Source organism: Chiloscyllium plagiosum, chromosome 13 (genome assembly GCF_004010195.1).
Source record: "Chiloscyllium plagiosum isolate BGI_BamShark_2017 chromosome 13, ASM401019v2, whole genome shotgun sequence".
NCBI lineage: Eukaryota > Metazoa > Chordata > Chondrichthyes > Orectolobiformes > Hemiscylliidae > Chiloscyllium > Chiloscyllium plagiosum.
The window spans coordinates 5214105-5232808 of record NC_057722.1 but is presented as its reverse complement, the minus strand read 5'-3'; the positions used below and the strand labels follow the sequence as shown (position 1 = coordinate 5232808).

The following is an 18704-nucleotide window of genomic DNA, read 5'->3' as shown; positions in this document are numbered from 1 at the left end:
CTCCATGATTTAATTGAATGGGATCTTAATGCAATTCAAAAATGATGTTTTTATTTCCTTGGCATCTCTTCAAGGTCAAATACAGATGTGACTTGGCCCAATGACCTCATCATTCCATGCAAACCATAGCCCAAATATGTAGTCATAATTTGGAGATCCCGGTGTTGGACTGGGGTGTACAAAGTTAAAAATCACATAACACCAGGTTATAGTCCAACAGGCTTAATTGGAAGCACTAGCTCCGAAAGCTAATGATTCCAATTAAACCTGTTGGACTATAACCTGGTGTTATGTGATTTTTAACCCAAAAATGTAATATCACTGTGCCCATTTTCAGGCATGAACCAGGTTTCTACACCTCCAAAATGGTAACAGGAAGTTTGCATTCATTTTAGACTATGTGCCATGTCGATGTAGAATGGAAAAAGGCATCTAGAGCAGCTGCTCAGAAATGTATTAGGCTTTTTTTTAAAATGTAAATAGCAGGCCGAATGCCTGATGGAGGTGAACATTGCAAGATAGATTGCTCTTAAACAGTTAGTGCAATCAGAAAAACAGATCTACATATAACTTAACCATAGATCCTTTAAAAGGAATCTCTGCAGTCCTGCCACAAAACAATTAGGTTCTTAAAAATACTTTTGACATAAATGTGGGTGGGGCTAGAGTACTCCTCCTATCTCTACTGCAGATCTATGGTTAGGACCCAGTCTCTGCAGCCCCCTTTCCCTTCCTATTTAAGGACTCCATAGAGTCACTGCCAGCAACACAGACATCTGCAATTCTATTTTGCACTGACCAAACTGCCTGAGGTTACCTGCCTGATGTCTGCTGCTCACCAGTCTCATTTATCTGAAGCCACAGTATTAGGTGCATTTCAGTTAAATAACTATAACTTTCTCAAACTTTAACTCCTGTCATTCTGAATTAGCAGGGAACTCCTTGTCCTCAGGAATCCATGGCTGACTTTACTAGTTGTGAGAGAAGTCATCAGGTGAATAAGTTTGACCTATACAAAACAAAATGATTATAACTGATATGGAGACAAATAATACTGTTGAATAAGAATATAACTTTATGGTTTGGGATGTATTCCAGCTCTTTCAACTTTGTATTCACAGTGCCTGTTCAAAGTCAGCATTTTCCTCAGGATCATGGAAAGATGTCTACTGTGTGGGATCGCTTCGCATTTTTACGATGTTGTTATTTTCTATCAGAGGTGAAGCTGGAAGCCTGAATTGGATGCCCTGGTGCAGAGGGCATTCTTCAATAAGACAGTAACGAGTTGATGAAATAACATCTCCATTTTTAACAATTCCAACACGAGGCACAGAAGAAAAAAGTAAAAATGAATGAAAGATAATTTTAAAACATTCCAAACCATTACTATCTTTTTGCCACTATTACTTAATTGAGTAATTTTGTATCTTTCCCTGAGGTGCTTCCAGTTTAGTGGTTTAGCTTATTCAAAAGATGTTACAATGAATTTGCAATGGAAAATGTGAGGAGAATAGCAGGTGAATCAGAGGCACCAGAGCAGATGTATGGCACCTCTCAGTTAACCACAACCTAAAATAGACAGATGAAGGTGTACTGACCTCAAGTCAATTCAGCAGCAGGAGTTTGGAGGCTACCCCACCAAGATAGTAATTAGTAAACATACTGGAACCTGACGTATAACCCGCTCTCACTTTGAGAGCCACGTAGTGAATATCTTTGCCACTCTAATTTTATGTACAAGTGTGTCGCATTAATTAGGCCTTAAAGTGGTCTTTACACTTGAAGGACAAGATGTATATTCTGTTACGTCAACAACAAAAACAAATTGCTGGAAAAACTCAGCAGATCCGGCATTATCTGTGCAGAAAAAGCAGAATTAACATTTTTGGGTCCAGTGACCCTTCTGCAGATCATGTATTTTTTCTTTTGTTAATTGCAGAAGTCAGTATTGTGTTCACCTTTAAAATAATAGTCAAGTTTATTTATAAGTAGGAATTTTACATCCAAATAATCATATCAAGCTGATGGTACAAATAGACAATAAATGTTGACCTTGCCAGCAATATCAATATCCCATCAACAAATTAAAAAAAAAATTGAACTTAATAAAGATAGAATTAATTCACGAGTTTAAATGGTTTTAAGAACATATTCCACACACAACCAGATAATCAGCAAGGCTTTTGGAAGGAGTATAGGTAGTCCTTTGACCCAGGTTGTTGATTTCAACTCATAACTAGTTGCAAGTGCGCTAAATGCAAAATACTTCTGTTTGAAGTTAAGGCAACACTAAAGCCAGAGTGATGGATTAGTAAATTAGAATATTGATAATGCTAATTTTTGGATTAACTGGCTCAAATCCAACTCAGAAAAACCTGTGAAATTGCAGGAAAGAAGCATTAAAAGAATGTTACTTGATAGCCAGATACCACATTGTTTCAGAAAGGATGATAATTGGACGGCACGGTGGCTCAGTGTTTGGCACTGCTGTCTCACAGCACCAGGGTTCCAGGTTCGATTCCACCCTCGGATGACTGACTGTGTGGAGTTTGCACATTCTCCCAGTGGCTGCGTGGGTTTCCTCCGGGTGCTCCGGTTTCCTCCCACAGTCCAAAGTTGTGCAGGTCAGGTGAATTGGCCATTCTAAATTGTCCATAGTGTTAGGTACTTTAGTCATAGGGAAATGTGTCTGGGTGGGTCTCTCTTCGGAGGGTCGGTGCGGCCTTGTTGGGCCGAAGGGCCTGATTCCACAGTGTAGGTAATCTAATCTAATCGAGTGAGGTTTGAGCATCAGCAATGATTTGAAAGATGACAGTACAGACTTTCAGAACCAGTTTGACAGTTCAAGCATTTGAAGTGCCAATAAACCCAACGGTGCACTTTGTGAAACACCCCAGGTGACCTTCTATACTCATTACATATAGTGCCAACATTCTGAGAACGCAGAACAGGCCCTTCAGCCCTCAATGTTGCGCCAACCTGAGAACTCATCTAAGCCTATCATCCTACACTATCCCATCATCATCCATATGCTTATCCAAGGACTGTTTGAATGTCCCTAATGTGGCTGAGTTAGCTACATTGGCAGGCAGGGCATTCCACGCCCTTACCACTCTGAGTAAAGAACCTTCCTCAGACACCTGTCTTAAATCTATCACCCCTCAAATGTGTAGCTATGCCACTCATTTAAGCTGATGTCATCATCCGAGGAAGAAGACTCTATCACTGTCTATCCTATCTAATCCTCTGATCAACTTGTATGTCTCTATCAAATCCCCTCTTTGCCTTATTCTCTCTAATGAGAACAGACTCAAGTCTCTCAGCCTTTCCTCATAAGACCTTCCCTCCAGACCAGGCAAATCTTCTCTGCACCTTTTCCAGTGCTTCCCTATCCTTCCTGTAATGGGTTGACCAGAATGATACACAATATTCCAAGTGAGCATGCACCTGCATTTTGTATAGTTGCAGCATGACAATATGACTCCGGAACTCAATCCCTCTACGAATGAAACCTAACACACCGTATGCCTTCTTAACAGCACTATCAACCTGGGTGGCAACCTTCAGGGATCTATGTGCATGCACACCTAGATCCCTCTGCACATCCACACGATCACAAATCTTTCTATTGACGGAGTATTCTGCCTTCCTGTTATTCTTCCCAAAGTGAATCATCTCACGTTTATCTGCATTGAACTCCATTTGCCACCTCTCAGCCCAATTCTGCAGATAATCTAAGACCCACCCCCCCCTGCAACCTGCAACATTCTTCCACACTGTTCACCACTCCACCAACTTTGGTATCATCTGCAAACTTACTAACCCATCCACCTATGCCTGCATCCAAGTCATTCATAAAAATGACAAACAGCAGTGGTCCCAAAACAGATCCTTGTGGCACACCACTCGAAACCGGACTCCAAGCTGAATATCTTCCATCAACCACCACTTGCTGCCTTCTTACAGAAAGCCAGTTTTTAATCCTAACTGCTAAATCACCCTCAATCCCATGCCTCTGCATTTTCTCCAACAGTCCATGTGGAACCTTATCAAAAGCTTTACTGAAGTCCACGTACACCACATCAACTGCCCTACACTCATCCACATACTTGGTCACCTTCTCAAAAAAATCAGGTTTGTGAGACATGACTTGCCCTTGATGAAACCATGTTGACTATCTCCAATCAAATTGTTGTTTGCTGGATGATTATAAATCCTACCTCTTATAATCCTTTCCAAAAAACTTTTCCTACAACAGACGTAAGGGTCACTTGTCTATAATTACCTGGGTCATCTCTATTGCCCTTCTTGAACAAGGGCACATTTGCAATCCTCCAGTCCTCTGGTACTAAACCCATAGACAATGACGACTCAAAGATCAAGGCCATAGGCTCCAACATCTCCTCCCTAGCTTCCCAGAGAATCCTCGGATAAATCCCATTTGGCCCAGGGGACTTGTCTACTCTTACTCCTACAATTGATAACACCTGTTCGTAACTAACCTCGATCCTTTCTAGTCTAATATCCCGTATCTCATTCTTCTTCCTCTACAATATTCTCCTTTTCCTGAGTGAGAACAGATGAGAAACATTCATTTAGCACCTCTCCGATCTCCATAGGGTCCACACACAACTTCCCACTTCTGTTTTTGACTAGCCCTATTCCTACGATGGTCATCCTTTTATTCCTCACATAACTATAGAAAGCTTGAAGATTCTCCTTTATTCTACCTACTCATGTCCTCTCCTTGCTCTGCTTAACTCTCTCTTTCAATTCTTCCTCACTAAACTGCAACTCCCCATCGCCTCATCTGAACCATCTTGCCTCAATGTCATATAAGCCTCCTTCTTCCACTTAACAAGAGATGCAATTTCTTTAGTAAAACCATGGTTTCCTTACTTTATCACTTCCTCCCTGCCTGACAGGGACATAACGATCAAGGACATGCAATAGATCTTCCTTAAACCAGCTCCACATTTCGATTGTCCCCACCCTCTGCATTTTGATACCTTATTCTATGCATCTTTAGCCTTGCCTAATCGCTTATAATTGCCCCCCTCCCATCTACAACTCTTGCCCTGTGGCATGTACCTATTCCTTTCCATTGTTAAAGTAAACGTAACCGTACTATGGTCACTCTCTCTAAAGTGCTCACCTGCCACTAAATCAAACAACTGGCCTGGTTCATTACCAAGCACCAGATCCAGTGGGGCCTCCCCCCTTGTCAGTCCTTCAACATACTGTGTCAGGAAACTCTCCTGCACACACTGGACCAAAACTGATCCAGGAGGGAGAAAGTGAGGACTGCAGATGCTGGAGATCAGAACTTATAAATGTGTTGCTGGAAAAGCACAGCAGGTCAGGCAGCATCAAAGGAGAAGGAGAATCGACGTCTCGGGCATAAGCCCTTCTTCAGGATCCATCCAACGTACTGGACTTATAGCATTTCTTGCTTCTTGTCTACTAACTCTACCTTAAACCACATGTATCATATTATATAATGATGGAATGTACCAATAATCTTAGGAATTATAAATAGTTTGCATTTCTAAACCCTCAACGATTTTTTTAACTTGACTACACACTACTGCCAATGCAATAAGTACTGCATTATTCGGTTTTGTATTGACTTTATTAATAAAAAGTATTAATCAAATGACTCTGTCTTTCAAGCCCAGGAGCTGGCACTCAAAGTAAAAGGTGAAGGATTGTCTCCCAATTCTGAGAAAGGGTCACCAGACCCGAAACATTAACTTTTGATTTCTCTTCACAGATGCTGCCAGACCTGCTGAGCTTTCCCAGCAACTACTGTTTTTGTTTCTTATTTATAGTATGCACAGTTCTTTCAGTTTTTATTTTGGATTGTCTCAAGATTGGCCATCACCTGAGGAAGACTGGTCAGGCAATTAAAGTACAGAAAGAAGTTTTGGGAGGATTTTGAGGTTGAATGTCTTGAGCAGGGAAGGCCATAATTTTCAACCTGGCCCTATTTAATATGGAAGGTCTCTTTTTACCTCCCAATAGCTGGCAACCTGTCTTCACTTGGTAGGAAAGCTCTTCCATAAGAAACCTGAAGCCCATTAATGTTGAATTTTCTCTAAGAGGTCACATCCCTCTAACAAAGCTAATCCATTTTACTTTGAATTAACAGAGGCAGTTTAAAGCATAGTTGTCTTAAAAAGTCCAACCTTCAGATAAACAAAAATGAAAAATATTTTTATATATCAAAATATAACTTTATAAACATTTATTTACTGCCTTACTAAATGAAGCACAGATTGTGGCTGATCTGACTGTAATGTCAAATCTACATTCTCATCTACCCCAACACCTTTTAACACCCTTATCAAGAATATATCCACCTCTTCCTTAAAAAAATTCAAAGGCTCTGCTTCACCTCTTCACAGAGGGTTCCAAAGACTAGTGATCTCCAGAGAATTCTTTTGCCTCATCTCAGTATAAAGGGGTGGTCGCTGATTTTTGAACAGTAACTCTTAGTTCGAAAGTTCTAATTCTTCAACTGTCACTAATCTCTTGCTTTCAGTAAATAACCTTTAAACATTGACAGTTTGAGCTTTGGAATCTTTATTGAACTCAAATTCCACCATCTGCCATGTAGGGATTCAAACCTGTGTCCTCATGTCTCTGGTTTAACAATTCAGCAATAATACCACTCAGCCATCACCTCCCATATCCATATTTTTACATGAAACAATAATTTTTGTAGTCGGATTATTGAAAGACAGGAATTTTTAATGTCAGTTTTAACATCTTCACCATGCTCTTCAAAAACCATAGGCATTGGCAAATCTTAATTTATAGGCAAGTCATTTCCTAATAGACAATCAACATCTTTAATGGGTAACTTTGCTATGACTCCCAAAACAAGCAAATCAGTGACCAAGTCACACCTTAAGTTAATTTTACATAATGGGATAAGTAAACAATTTACATCAATTCTATAATTTTCCTTACCCTGATCGGTTTTAACAGGATGTACAATTGAAACCCTAATTAATCATTAGCTCCACCTACTCGTATAGTATTTCTTGAAGAAATAATCCAACTTTAAAAATGCTACAGATTAGTCTTTTAATTGTCAACAGTCCACTTTTGCCTGCTCTCTCGTGACATAAAAAATGATTTCCCTTTAATCATGCCACCCAAACAGTCATACAAAGTTTGGCTAGTTTTTGTTACATTCCAACTTTCCATACTTGTCTCTGTAAAACATTTATCCATCATGAGCTGGTTATGACAGTTGATACTGTAGCTCCTATCATGATATTGCTATTCCAAATTAACAAGAAAAACAGCAAAATGCATGAACAAAAGAAATGGGAGATGGAGATGAGCATTTGTTCCCTGAGTGGTGCTGAAAAAGCACAGCAGGTTAGGCAGCATCCGAGGAGCGGCAAAAGGAGGGCTCTGCTGAAGGGCTTTTGCCCAAAATGCCGATATTCCTGCTCCTCGGATGCTGCCTGACCTGCTGTGCTTTGCCAGCAACACTCTAATCTTGACTCTGATCTCCAGCATCTGCAGTACTTACTTCTGTCTATTTCAGCACCACTCAGGGAACAAATGCTCATCTCCATCTCCCATATTCTGCCTGCTCTCCACTCAGGAGGGACCGTTTTCCCCCATGGTACCTTCTCATTGTCCCCATATCCATGAATTCCTCAGTATCCAAAATTCTATCAATCTCGGTCTTTAACCAAACTAAATATCCAGAGATCTCTGAGGTAGAGAACTCCAAATACTCATGACATTTTGAGAGAAGACATGAAGTTCAGTCCCCCAAAAATGTACTGAACATAGTCTGAACTCCAAATGGACCTAAGCAGGCTGTGCACATGTGAAATGCTCATTTGAATTCCATTTCCTTTATGATGGGGGAAACACTGCACGAGCTTTTCTGATTATTTCTTATACACAGCTTCTAATGATTGGTATAGCGAGAAATCTAGGTTTCTAAAGCATCTTATCACTTTGATTGCGTGTGCTCTGATTTCAATAGTTTCTTCATCATCCACTATAGGGTTTCCCAAGAGGTCAGCACTGGACTATTAACGCTATTTGGTGGTCCACACATTACTCCAATCAGGTTGGTCACTGCAGGATTATCCCACTAAACGTTATTGCATTCAGAAAAGAAAAGCAAAACTTCAAAGGACATTTATCTACAGAGGCGATGGAGAAACTTTCTATTTTGCTAAAGGTTCACAGTTTAATGCTGACATGCTGTAGCTCTGGAATCATAAGCCTACAATCACACTATTGATAGAGTACATAAATATATATAAAACCACAACTAAGCCCGCATTACCAAATCCATAACTTGGAACTCCCTCCCAAGGGTTGCATCTGTTCTTAAGGAAGGCCCAACACACAACTAAGCATTAAATACAGCTTGGCAGCACCAAACCTATTCCATTAACAAATAACAAAAAATTACTAGCATGTCAAAGAGGTCATTAGTCCTCATTATTAATTGTCAAGTTCTACAACAGTTGACACATCAGTTTGGTGAGTTTCTCAAAGATGCAACTCTCAGTAGACTTTCATGAAAATATTTTTAAAAGCTTAGGTAACAGAGGACAAAGTGGTGAAAACTCTGGGGTATTTTCAGCATATGCTTTTCTGGGAGGAATCAGTTAGTCCCTTTCAAGGCTAATCAATTCCAGTCACACACTTCTGAGGAGCTGACTGCAGTAGTGAGTTCCAGGACAGGATTACTCACTGCTCCTTCAGTTGGAGATGCCAGGAGAACTGTAGCTACTGGAGATCAGAGTCAAAACATGTGATGCTGGAAAAGCACAGCCGGTCAGGCAGCATCCGAGGAGCAGGAAAATCAACGTTTCGAGCATAAGCTCTTCATCACAAACATGAGTGGGCCCCAAAAGATCAGAAGGGGTGGGGCTTGGGGAAAGGTAGCTGGGAATGTGATGGGTAGATAAAGGTAGGGTGTTGTGATGGTGATAAGTTGGAGTGGAGGGTGGAGCAGATAGGTGGGACAGAAAGTGGACAGGTAGGACAGTTCAAGAGGGCAGTGCCGAGTTGGAGGGTTGGATCTATGATAAAGGTAGGGGGAGGGGAGATGAAGGAACTAGTGAAACTCTGGGACCAACATATTAAACAACCCCTCTGCCCTGTGACCGAACACGTCAACTCCTCCTCCCACTCTGCGAAGGACTGCAAGTCCTTGACATTCTCCACTGCCAAATTTGAGCCACCCAACACCTGGTGGAAGAACACCACTTCTTCTGCCTTGGGAGCCTCCAATCATACAGGATCAATGACAATTTCACCAGTTTCCTCATCTCCCTCCCCCCACCTTATCCCAGATCCATCCCTCCAACTTGGTACTGCCCTCTTGAACTGTCCCACCTGTCCATCTTCCTTCCCACCTATCTGCTCCACCCTCCACTCTGACCTATCACCATCACCCCCCACCTTCATCTACCTGTCGCATTCCCAGCTACCTTCCCCCCTGCCCCATGCCCCTCCCATTTCTCACTCAGCTCCCTTGGGCCTCCCACATTCCTGATGAAGAGCTTAAGCTCAAAACATCAGTTCTCCTGCTCCTTGGATGCTGCCTGACCAGCTGTGCTGAGTTGGCGATACTGCCTGAAACAAGATGACAGATCCAAGATCCAGTTTTTAAAAATCAGGAGATCTTCAGGCCCAATGTAATTTAGTGGAGGATGATATCTGGTAGGTATTCCTGAGTTACTTATTTACAATTTCGTTTTTAGTGACTGAACAAAACAAACATGAATCTTGTTCAACTAGGGGGCAGAGCAAAATAGCATTTCAGAAAGTTTCCCCGGTTACCCTGACATCCTACAAAATCAATTGCATGGAAGCATCAATAAACCTCCAAAGCACCCAGTAACAATGATTCAAATTAGAATAGTGCATTTTTTGTAAATAAACTATCAAAATTGAAAATTAAAAGCTCCAACCTATAAAGTCTTCAGGTTTATCACAAGGAGGCTGGAGTATAAACGGCGAGTATATTGAACAGTCAATGCATCTACAGACTGGAGTGAAAATTTGTATGTGAATGGACTTTTATGAACTCCGTGTGTAGGTTATGTGAAGATGCTGCAATAGAGGCTGTTGATCAGTTGCCATAGAAACTATTTGCTCCAAGTTCCCTTCTTCTGTGAGTCTGAATATCCGTGCAATCTGAAAGTAAAGAAACAAATCAAGGAAATGTTGTCTCCAAGAATGATACAGATAAATCTTGGATTACGCGTTATCCAGTAGCACAATTTGGCTATAACTTCTCTGAAGAATTAGAGAACAGTATTTTCAAGAATGTTCACCTCTGTTCGCAATAGCGGAGATCGGTTCACATGCTTTGTTCTGCAATGTCAGCTGCCGATACAGCAGCTTTCTGTGAGAGGTAATGTAGAGAGCAGCTTTCTTATATTTTTTAAATGTACTGTGTTAAATTTACTGTTGTTTCATTAATAAGTATGATGTCGATCTTCATTCAGACTGTGCTATACTTTGTAATAGACTTTTGGGCGATTTTTTTGCTGGTCTACTCCTAACCCCACTTTTCCCATAGACGCCATTATTTGTTTTAAGTGATTTTCTACAAAGCGAGATTTCACTAGAACGTAACTACAGTGTTAGAGGAGAATGACCTGTATTTGATGAAAACAAAGAGTAACGAACATTCGACTCTAGCAATGATACAGTTCACAGCAACCATGTAGCTAATGTGAGACTTGGGTTCAGCTAGTAAGGACTTCAGTGACCGCTGATGTCATCAAGTCTTGTTCCAGTAACTTGAATATATAGTCTAGCTTGGCTAAACAAAAAAAGTTAAATATTTAGTTTTAATGTTAAGCTGAGTAGGAGGGTATGCTGTGAGGAGGAGGATGCATAGAAGGCTCTGTGAGAGCTCATAAAATTGCCTACAGTGTGGAAGCAGGCCATTCGATCCATCGAGTCCACACTGACCCTCTGAAGAGAATACCACCCAGACCACCACCACCACCACCCCCCCAAAGATGGTTTACCAGGCTGATTACCGGGATGGCAGGACTGACATTAGGGGGGAGACTGGATCGGTTAAGACTATATTCACTGGAGTTTAGAAGTTGAGAGGGATCTCATGGAAACCTATAAAATTCTGACAGAATTAGAAAGGATGGGTGCAGGAAGGATATTCCTATTAACCAGGACCAGGAGTCATGGTATAAGGATAGAGCATGCTTTTTAGGACTGCAATGAGGAGAAATCTCTTCACCCAGAGGATGGTGGGCCTGTGGAATTCCCAGAAAAAATATACTGAAGACTTTGAAGAAAGATGCAGATATAATTCTTATGACTAAAGGGCTCAAAGGGGATGAGGAGAAAGTGGGAACAGGGTACGGACTTGATCAGCCACTGAATGGTGGAGCAGGCAGGAAGAGCCAAATGACCTCCTCCTACTCTCTCTGTTTCTATTAAACCAAGATCCCAAATGGCTGCTTCTGTGATTCAGGTGGGCATTAAATATTTCACAACAACACTGTAACGCGAGGCAAGAGTTCTCCCAGGATCGTGAACAACATTTCACCCGCAACCAATGCCATCACAAAAAAGATTAAATGACTATTCCTTCAGTGGTTGTGAAACATTTTAGGCCTTTTACCTGTTCAGCCTAGTGGGCGGCACGGTGGCACAGTGGTTAGCACTGCTGCCTCACAGCGCCTAAGACCCGGGTTCAATTCCCGCCTCAGGCGACTGACTGTGTGGAGTTTGCACATTCTCCCCGTGTCTGCGTGGGTTTCCTCCGGGTGCTCCGGTTTCCTCCCACAGTCCAAAGATGTGCAGGTCAGGTGAATTGGCCATGCTAAATTGCCCGTAGTGTTAGGTAAGGGGTAAATGTAGGGGTATGGGTGGTTGCGCTTCGGCGGGTCGGTGTGGACATGTTGGGCCGAAGGGCCTGTTTCCACACTGTAATGTAATCTAATCTAATCTAATGTAATCTAAAAAAAAAACTGCGACAAAGGGTTAACATTATATATTGCGTAGCCATGTGCTGGAATAATTTTCAGTCAATGCACTCAGCATGGAGTTCAGCTGAACAAGCAGCACTATCTCCACAAAGCTAAAAGCTTCTCATTCAAGCTGAAAATTTTGCTCAGCAACACACACTATCAAAAGAAATAGGAGATTTAATCTATCACAGCCATTCCATCGTTCAACAAGATCACGGCTGACCTGATTGGTCAAACATCACTTTGTTTATTACTGTAGTCATGATTTGGAAGTGCCAGTGCTGGATTGGGGTGGACGAAGTTAAAACTCTTTCTCTTAAGTGCTTACTATCTGACCCCAATTCTATAAAAATATGCAGTTCCAGTAAGACACTTATTAAAATTACATTAACTTAATCTCAAAACTACACTGTCTTTGTCTTCCCCGCCGTCTTCAAATTTCCTGCTGCTGATCCCACTGGGTCGTTTCCTTTCTTTTCACTGTGAATAGGCTTTACATGAAAAGGTATCTTTGAGAGAGAGGGTTTTTTTCTGATTTCTTTAAGAGCACAATGCTAGATGGCAGTTAACTCTCCTGACAGTTTCTCTCTCTTCAGCAGTTGCTCTCTGACCAATTTTCAAAATGCCTGTGTTCTTATATTCACCAACATCGGATTGTCTCATTGATTCAATGTTGGCAAAACAATAAACTCAAATGGGTTTTAGTATCCTGTGGCATAATTTAAACTGATTGGTTAAATTCAAATTGTTGTCAAAACAGCCATCAAAACTCAGATATCCATTTCACAGCCAAATGTTAAATACTTTGAATTTTCCAGTACACGCTGGGACTGCCATTCAATCGTATACAGAGGTGCTTGTCATCTCTCAGCTCAGAACAGCATTCACTCTCTCTTAAAGATACAGTACACACCTTCAACTTCATAACACTATCTTGTCTGTTTGTATGTGTGCATCAGGAGGCATTTATGAAGGGTTTTATAAGATGTTAGAGGTTTAACTGATGAGAGTTGTATGCTGACAGTTCATAATTGTTTCCTTGCAGCTGGAATCAATTCATTCGCAATAAATAGTAATTTTTAAGTACAGAAATTGGTTCCATGCTTTCTGTCTATGTGTCCAAAAGTCAGGAAAATTGGGGAAATTCTATATAGTCATAAAAATATAACATATAACAGGAATAACAGGGCTCAATTTCCAACATACTACCTTAAGTGGGTGATTGGAAACCCTCAAGATTCCAGCACTGATCTCTGCTGTTCACTAGTTACTGTTGGCCAAATAGAAAATGCTCTGTCCACATTACTCTATCAAACCACAACACCATGAGCTCTCATCTTGTGTAATCCGATATGTGACAACTTAATGAATGCCTTTTGGAAATCCTAATACAACTTTTAAGTTACAGCCAAGATTTCAAATATTTCCTCTTCATCAATTTTTAGCATATCCAATATCTTAACTATCTCATTTCACAATGACTTTTCTCCATTTTGGGGTAGCATAGTGGTTAGCACTAATACCTCATCGTGCCATGGGCCCGGGTTCAATTCCATCCTCAGCCAACTGTCCATGTGGAGTTTGCACATTCTCCCAGTGTCTGTGTGGGTTTCTCCCACAGTCCAAAGATGTGCAGATTGCCATGCTAAATTGTCCATAGTGTCCAGGGATGTGCTGGCTAGGTGGATTAACCATGGGAAATGCAGGTTACAGGGATAGCAGGTGGGTCTGGGTGGATTGCTCTTTGGAGGATTGGCATGGACTTGATGGGCCAAACGGCCTGTTTCCACACTGTAGAGATTCTGTGATCTCAATTGATAAAGTCAAATGCAAAGTATTCATTTCCTCAGTCATGAATTTCTATCCCTAATAAGTCCCACTCCTTTTACTATTTTTTAAATTACTTCCATGCTGAAAGATGATGTTTGGATTTTCTTTTATGCTAGCAGACAAAATATCCCTCAATATATTTCTTATTTAATTTCTCTCAAGAACATTCTATATTCAGTCTGCTTCTCAAGTTGAATTATCAGTTTGACATCACTTTTTCTGCTTTATTGCTCGGTATCTTGTTTGTCAAGGGGCTTTCCTTATCCTATCTTTGCACCTATTTGGGATGTACCACAACTGTATCCATGTCATCTCCTTTTGAAAGGCAGCCCACTGTTCTCTGTGTTTTCTGGTAATCTTTGATACCAGTTTGCCAGAGTGAGGTTTGTTCCAACTGAAATTGGCCTAGCTCTGAATTTTTCTTATTCTGATTTGCTCCTTGTTCTTTTCCATGGCAAATCTAAACTTTATGGTACAATAATCACTGTCCCCTAAATGTTCACCCACTGATACCTAACTCACTTGACCCACCTCACTCGCTGGGATTTATCACTGCTTGAACAACACAGATGGTCAATACATGGCACTACCAACTGCATGCATAATAACGAACAAAATCCAATCTAAGCTTCCGAGAATTCATGGAGTAATTTTTGCCAGCAATGAGCAGCAGGAGACTGTTACAGAAGTTTCAGTATTCACAGTTAAAGTGAGAGATTGCAGACTCTTGATCCTACAGTTAACAAAAGCTCTCCACCTCAATCTTCCCCTCTTATTTTACAGCTTCTGTCAAATTTGCTCAATGGCAACTATTTGCAAGATCTGATCAGATTTTCAAAGGTTTGCAAACTTGCTTTCTGATCATAGAGTGATAAGTTGTCACAATTAGAAGTTCAAATGTCTAAAGCAGGCAAGGATGTGTACTGGAGTTCAGTTTTTCTTGGAAGATAAGCATTTCCTGTTTGTGCATCTTAATACACAAGCTGCTACTCATAATAGATGTTTTCAAAGGGAATGTAAAAGACAATTAGCCTCAATGTCTGCAGGCTAGGAGGTTGAGTAGAAACAAAATCAGTGGAGACCGTCTCTCTGGGCTTTCACTGGAAATAGATATTGGCCATGCAAGTGTCAATTTCACCCACAAAACCCATCTCCATCCCTCTTCACCCACCCCATGGATGAGAAACCAACAAAATATTTGCTAACTAGATGCCAAGATGAATAATTAGATGTGAGAGAGATACTAGAGGGCTACAGTCGTAAGAATCATAATCAGCAATCAACTACATCCCGGTCAAAAGAAAAGTGATGGAATATTTCAGGACCAAAGCGTGAAATTGACTTTAGTGATGAAGTTACAACCCTATGAGCTGTCAGTCTAATGAGACAGGGATACTGAAGGGAATAAAAAACTCACCGAATGGTGCAGTATAAAGCATTTTAGTTATCAAGGTAAACTGAGAGCATTGGGAGTCCGTGTAGTCAAGGAACCCAAAACCACTCAAGGTAAGTGATTTCCCAAACTAGATTTGATTATCTGGCTTCAGAGGAGGTGGTGAATATTATTTGAGACAAGATATCACAATTGCATCTGATAGGCTGAGTGGGCCATAAAGTCTTTACATGTCTACATGTGCCTCTGCATTTTCATAGCACATTCCAAAAAGAACACAGTAAGCCTACAAATAGCTGAGGGGAATAAAAAAGAATTGCATGATGTTCGATGTTAAGGGATAGGGAGATGCCAATCAGGAAACCTGCAGGCTATGACTTTGGACTTCTCACACCATCTAAAAAGTCAGACAGGTCCTTGATTCAACAGATCAACTAAAAAAATCAAATGCTGAAAGTTGAGCCCAGATTAGTTGGGTTTGAAACCACACCCTTCTGATGCAGAGGTACTAGCACTCTGAACCTAGGCAGGCAAGTAAAAGCAAATGCATTAAATATTTATCTTTAGTTTCATTTCGCTATATATTGTGAAGGTCAGTAGACTTAATGGTACAACAGAAGAGTACCCCTGTGTGAACTCTGCTCAGGATTAATTAAAAAAAAGAGTAAGTCTAAAGCTATAATTGTGCACTGGAACAATGGGCGGTGCTAGGTTTCATATCTGTCATTGTAATCTCCACCTGCTCACCTCACTGTGAGGAAAGGCCTGCCATTGGACTAATCAACTTAAGCTAGGATGTTGCTGCAGATAACTATCTACCCACATAACACAGAACGAAACTTAAGGGTAACATTTTCCACTAAGATCACGGATATGTTTTTCCTACACAACTGCGTCATTTTTGTTGCACGGTGTAGAATTATTTGTGGAATTGACCTGAACCAGACCAACAAACATCCCACAGCATCTTTATAAATACTGTTCCCATGTCGTAAAACAGTTCAGTTGGAGCAGGGCCATGGTAGACTGCAGCAACGTTACAAACCAGCACATAATACAATGCTTTGTGTTTACATCGTACCTTCAGCTGTGAGATTAAGTTGTTTTAGTTGTTGGACTGTGTACTGAAAGTGTAAAAAAAAAACTACTATAGTAATAAAAAGGAAAATAAAACAGGTGAAACTAAATGATGCATATGAGACAACATTATTGGAACAGAGTACAGACAAATTAGGTTGTGGGTTTGGGGGAACTCAGCACAGTAACAGCTTTGGACTGATCCAGCGACAGCTTAACACAGACCCTGTGAACAAAATGTGAATAGAACTTTCCAAGAGCTGACTGAAATGTCTCTATCATCTTTGTCACCCATTCTGTCAAAACAACATAACTAAACTACATTCAGAGACACTGAAGGAAATAATTTTAAAACAAAGGAAAGATAGAATTTAACCAATCTGCTAGTGAAGTAAAGACCATCCATTACTTTGCAGACAACATTGTGAGAAAATTGATAGAAATCAAAAGTATAGTCAGAACAACTATCTATTTTTGTGGTCTGGACTGGTGATACGTATGTGTTTTGCCTGGTTATATTTTTTCCACACCCATAGTATTTGTGACAACTGTGTATCTGTGATATTTGTAAGTATATGCATATTTAGGGTAAAATAAAGTTTAATAGTAATTTAGTAATTAATGGCCACCTTTATCATTTGTTAAAGTGCCTGCACTAATAGAATTACTTTTCCTGTTCACTTTGAAACCTGGTGTTTATTATTTTTATGTTCCAAATTGCAGTCAGTGAGTCAGGTAAATTAAAATTTGTGATTTAATTACATTCATACACATTTGTCATTCGATGTGGAATACTGGGGCTCAATTTTTTAAGTGCACTCTGCCCAAATGAGTCATAACAAAATACAGTTAATCGACTTGCAAAAGTAATAGGTACAGCCTTGGGCTGTTTGTAAATAAGGATAAGTATTTGGCTATCAATGTCTCAGAGATGGTTGTGGGTGAAGTGAGAACTGGTACGAATGAGTTTAGTTTGTGAGGTTGGAGATGCACACATGACAAGGATAATACTGCAGAAACTGCATCTGAAGGTGACAAACGTCAGACGTGCTCAGCACAGGATCAATCAAAATACTTAGTGTACACTGCTAACCTCAACGCATGCGCGCGAGAGAGAGGGGTGAGAGTGACCAAGAAAGGTGAGTGAATGAGAGAGAGAGGTGAGAGTGGGTAAGAGTGTGAGCGAGAAAGAGAGAGATGTGAGAGTGAGAGAGATGAGAGTGAGCAAGGGAAAAAGAGAGGGGGAGAGAGAGAGAGACGTGAGAGTGAGAGAGAGTGAGCGAGAGTTGAGCATGCTTAAATTATGGAGAAACAGTTATAGAACATAGAACAATACAGCACAGAACAGGCTCTCGATGTTGCGCCAACCTGTAAACTGTTCTAAGCTCATCCTCCTCCACTATCCCATCATCATCCATGTGCTTATCCAAGGATTGTTTAAATCTCTCTAATGTGGCTGAGTTAACTACATTGGCAGGCAGGGCATTCCACACCCTTACCACTCGCTGAGGAAAGAATCTGCCTCTGACATCTGTCTTAAATCTATCACCCTTCAATTTATAGCTATGCCCCCTCATAGAAGCTGACATCATCATCCTAGGTAAAAACAAAAAGAGTCTCACTGTCTACCCTATCTAATCTTCTGATCATCTTAGCCTTCTTCTTTCCAATGAGAACAGATCCAAGTCTCTCAGCCTTTCCTCATAAGACCTTCAGACCCTCCAGACCAGGCAACATCCTGGTAAATCTCCTCTGCACCTTTTCCAATGCTTCCACATCCTTCCTGTAATGGGGCGACCAGAACTGTACACAATATTCCAAGTGTGGCCACTCTAGCGTTTTGTGTCGTTGCAGCACGACATTACGGCTCTGGAACTCAATCCCTCAACCAATAAAACCTAACACACCGTATGCCTCCTTAACAGCAACTTTCAGGGATCTATGTACTTGGACTCCAAGATCCCTCTGCACATCCACACTACCAAGAATCTTTCCATTGACCTCGTATTCTTCCTTCCTGTTATTTTCCCAAAGTGAATCACCTCTCATTCATCTGCATTGAACTCCATTTGCCACCTCTCAGCCCAAATCTGCAGTTTATCCAAGTCCCCCTGCAACATTCTTCCACGCTGTCCACTACTCCACAGAACTAGGCCATTTGTCCCAATGAACATGTCCTGCATATTGCTTCCAGTTAGTCCCACATTCATCACGATTTTCTTCCATAGCTCTGGAATCTTTTCAGTACTGAATCTCTTTCCACCAACCTTACAGGCAATCCATTTCAGATCCTTAATATGCATAAAATGATTCCTTGTCTCTCGTCTGTTTTTCCCTCCAATTACTTCAAATCTGCTTCTGGTTATAACCCTCCCCCAACAGTGAACGGTTTCCTTATTTAT

The 18704-nt window shown here is 40.8% G+C and overlaps 1 protein-coding gene across 2 annotated transcripts in view; it reads right to left on the bottom strand.

Annotated features, from left to right (window-relative positions):
* Positions 1-18704, bottom strand: part of thap4 (THAP domain containing 4) — a 78379-nt gene that overhangs the window by 746 nt on the left and 58929 nt on the right. For both annotated transcript variants that reach the window (XM_043701724.1, XM_043701726.1), the window contains one exon: positions 9966-10191. In XM_043701724.1, coding sequence (XP_043557659.1) covers positions 10075-10191 — 117 coding nt within the window. In that variant the 3' untranslated portion in view covers positions 9966-10074. The remainder of the gene's footprint in view (positions 1-9965; positions 10192-18704) is intronic.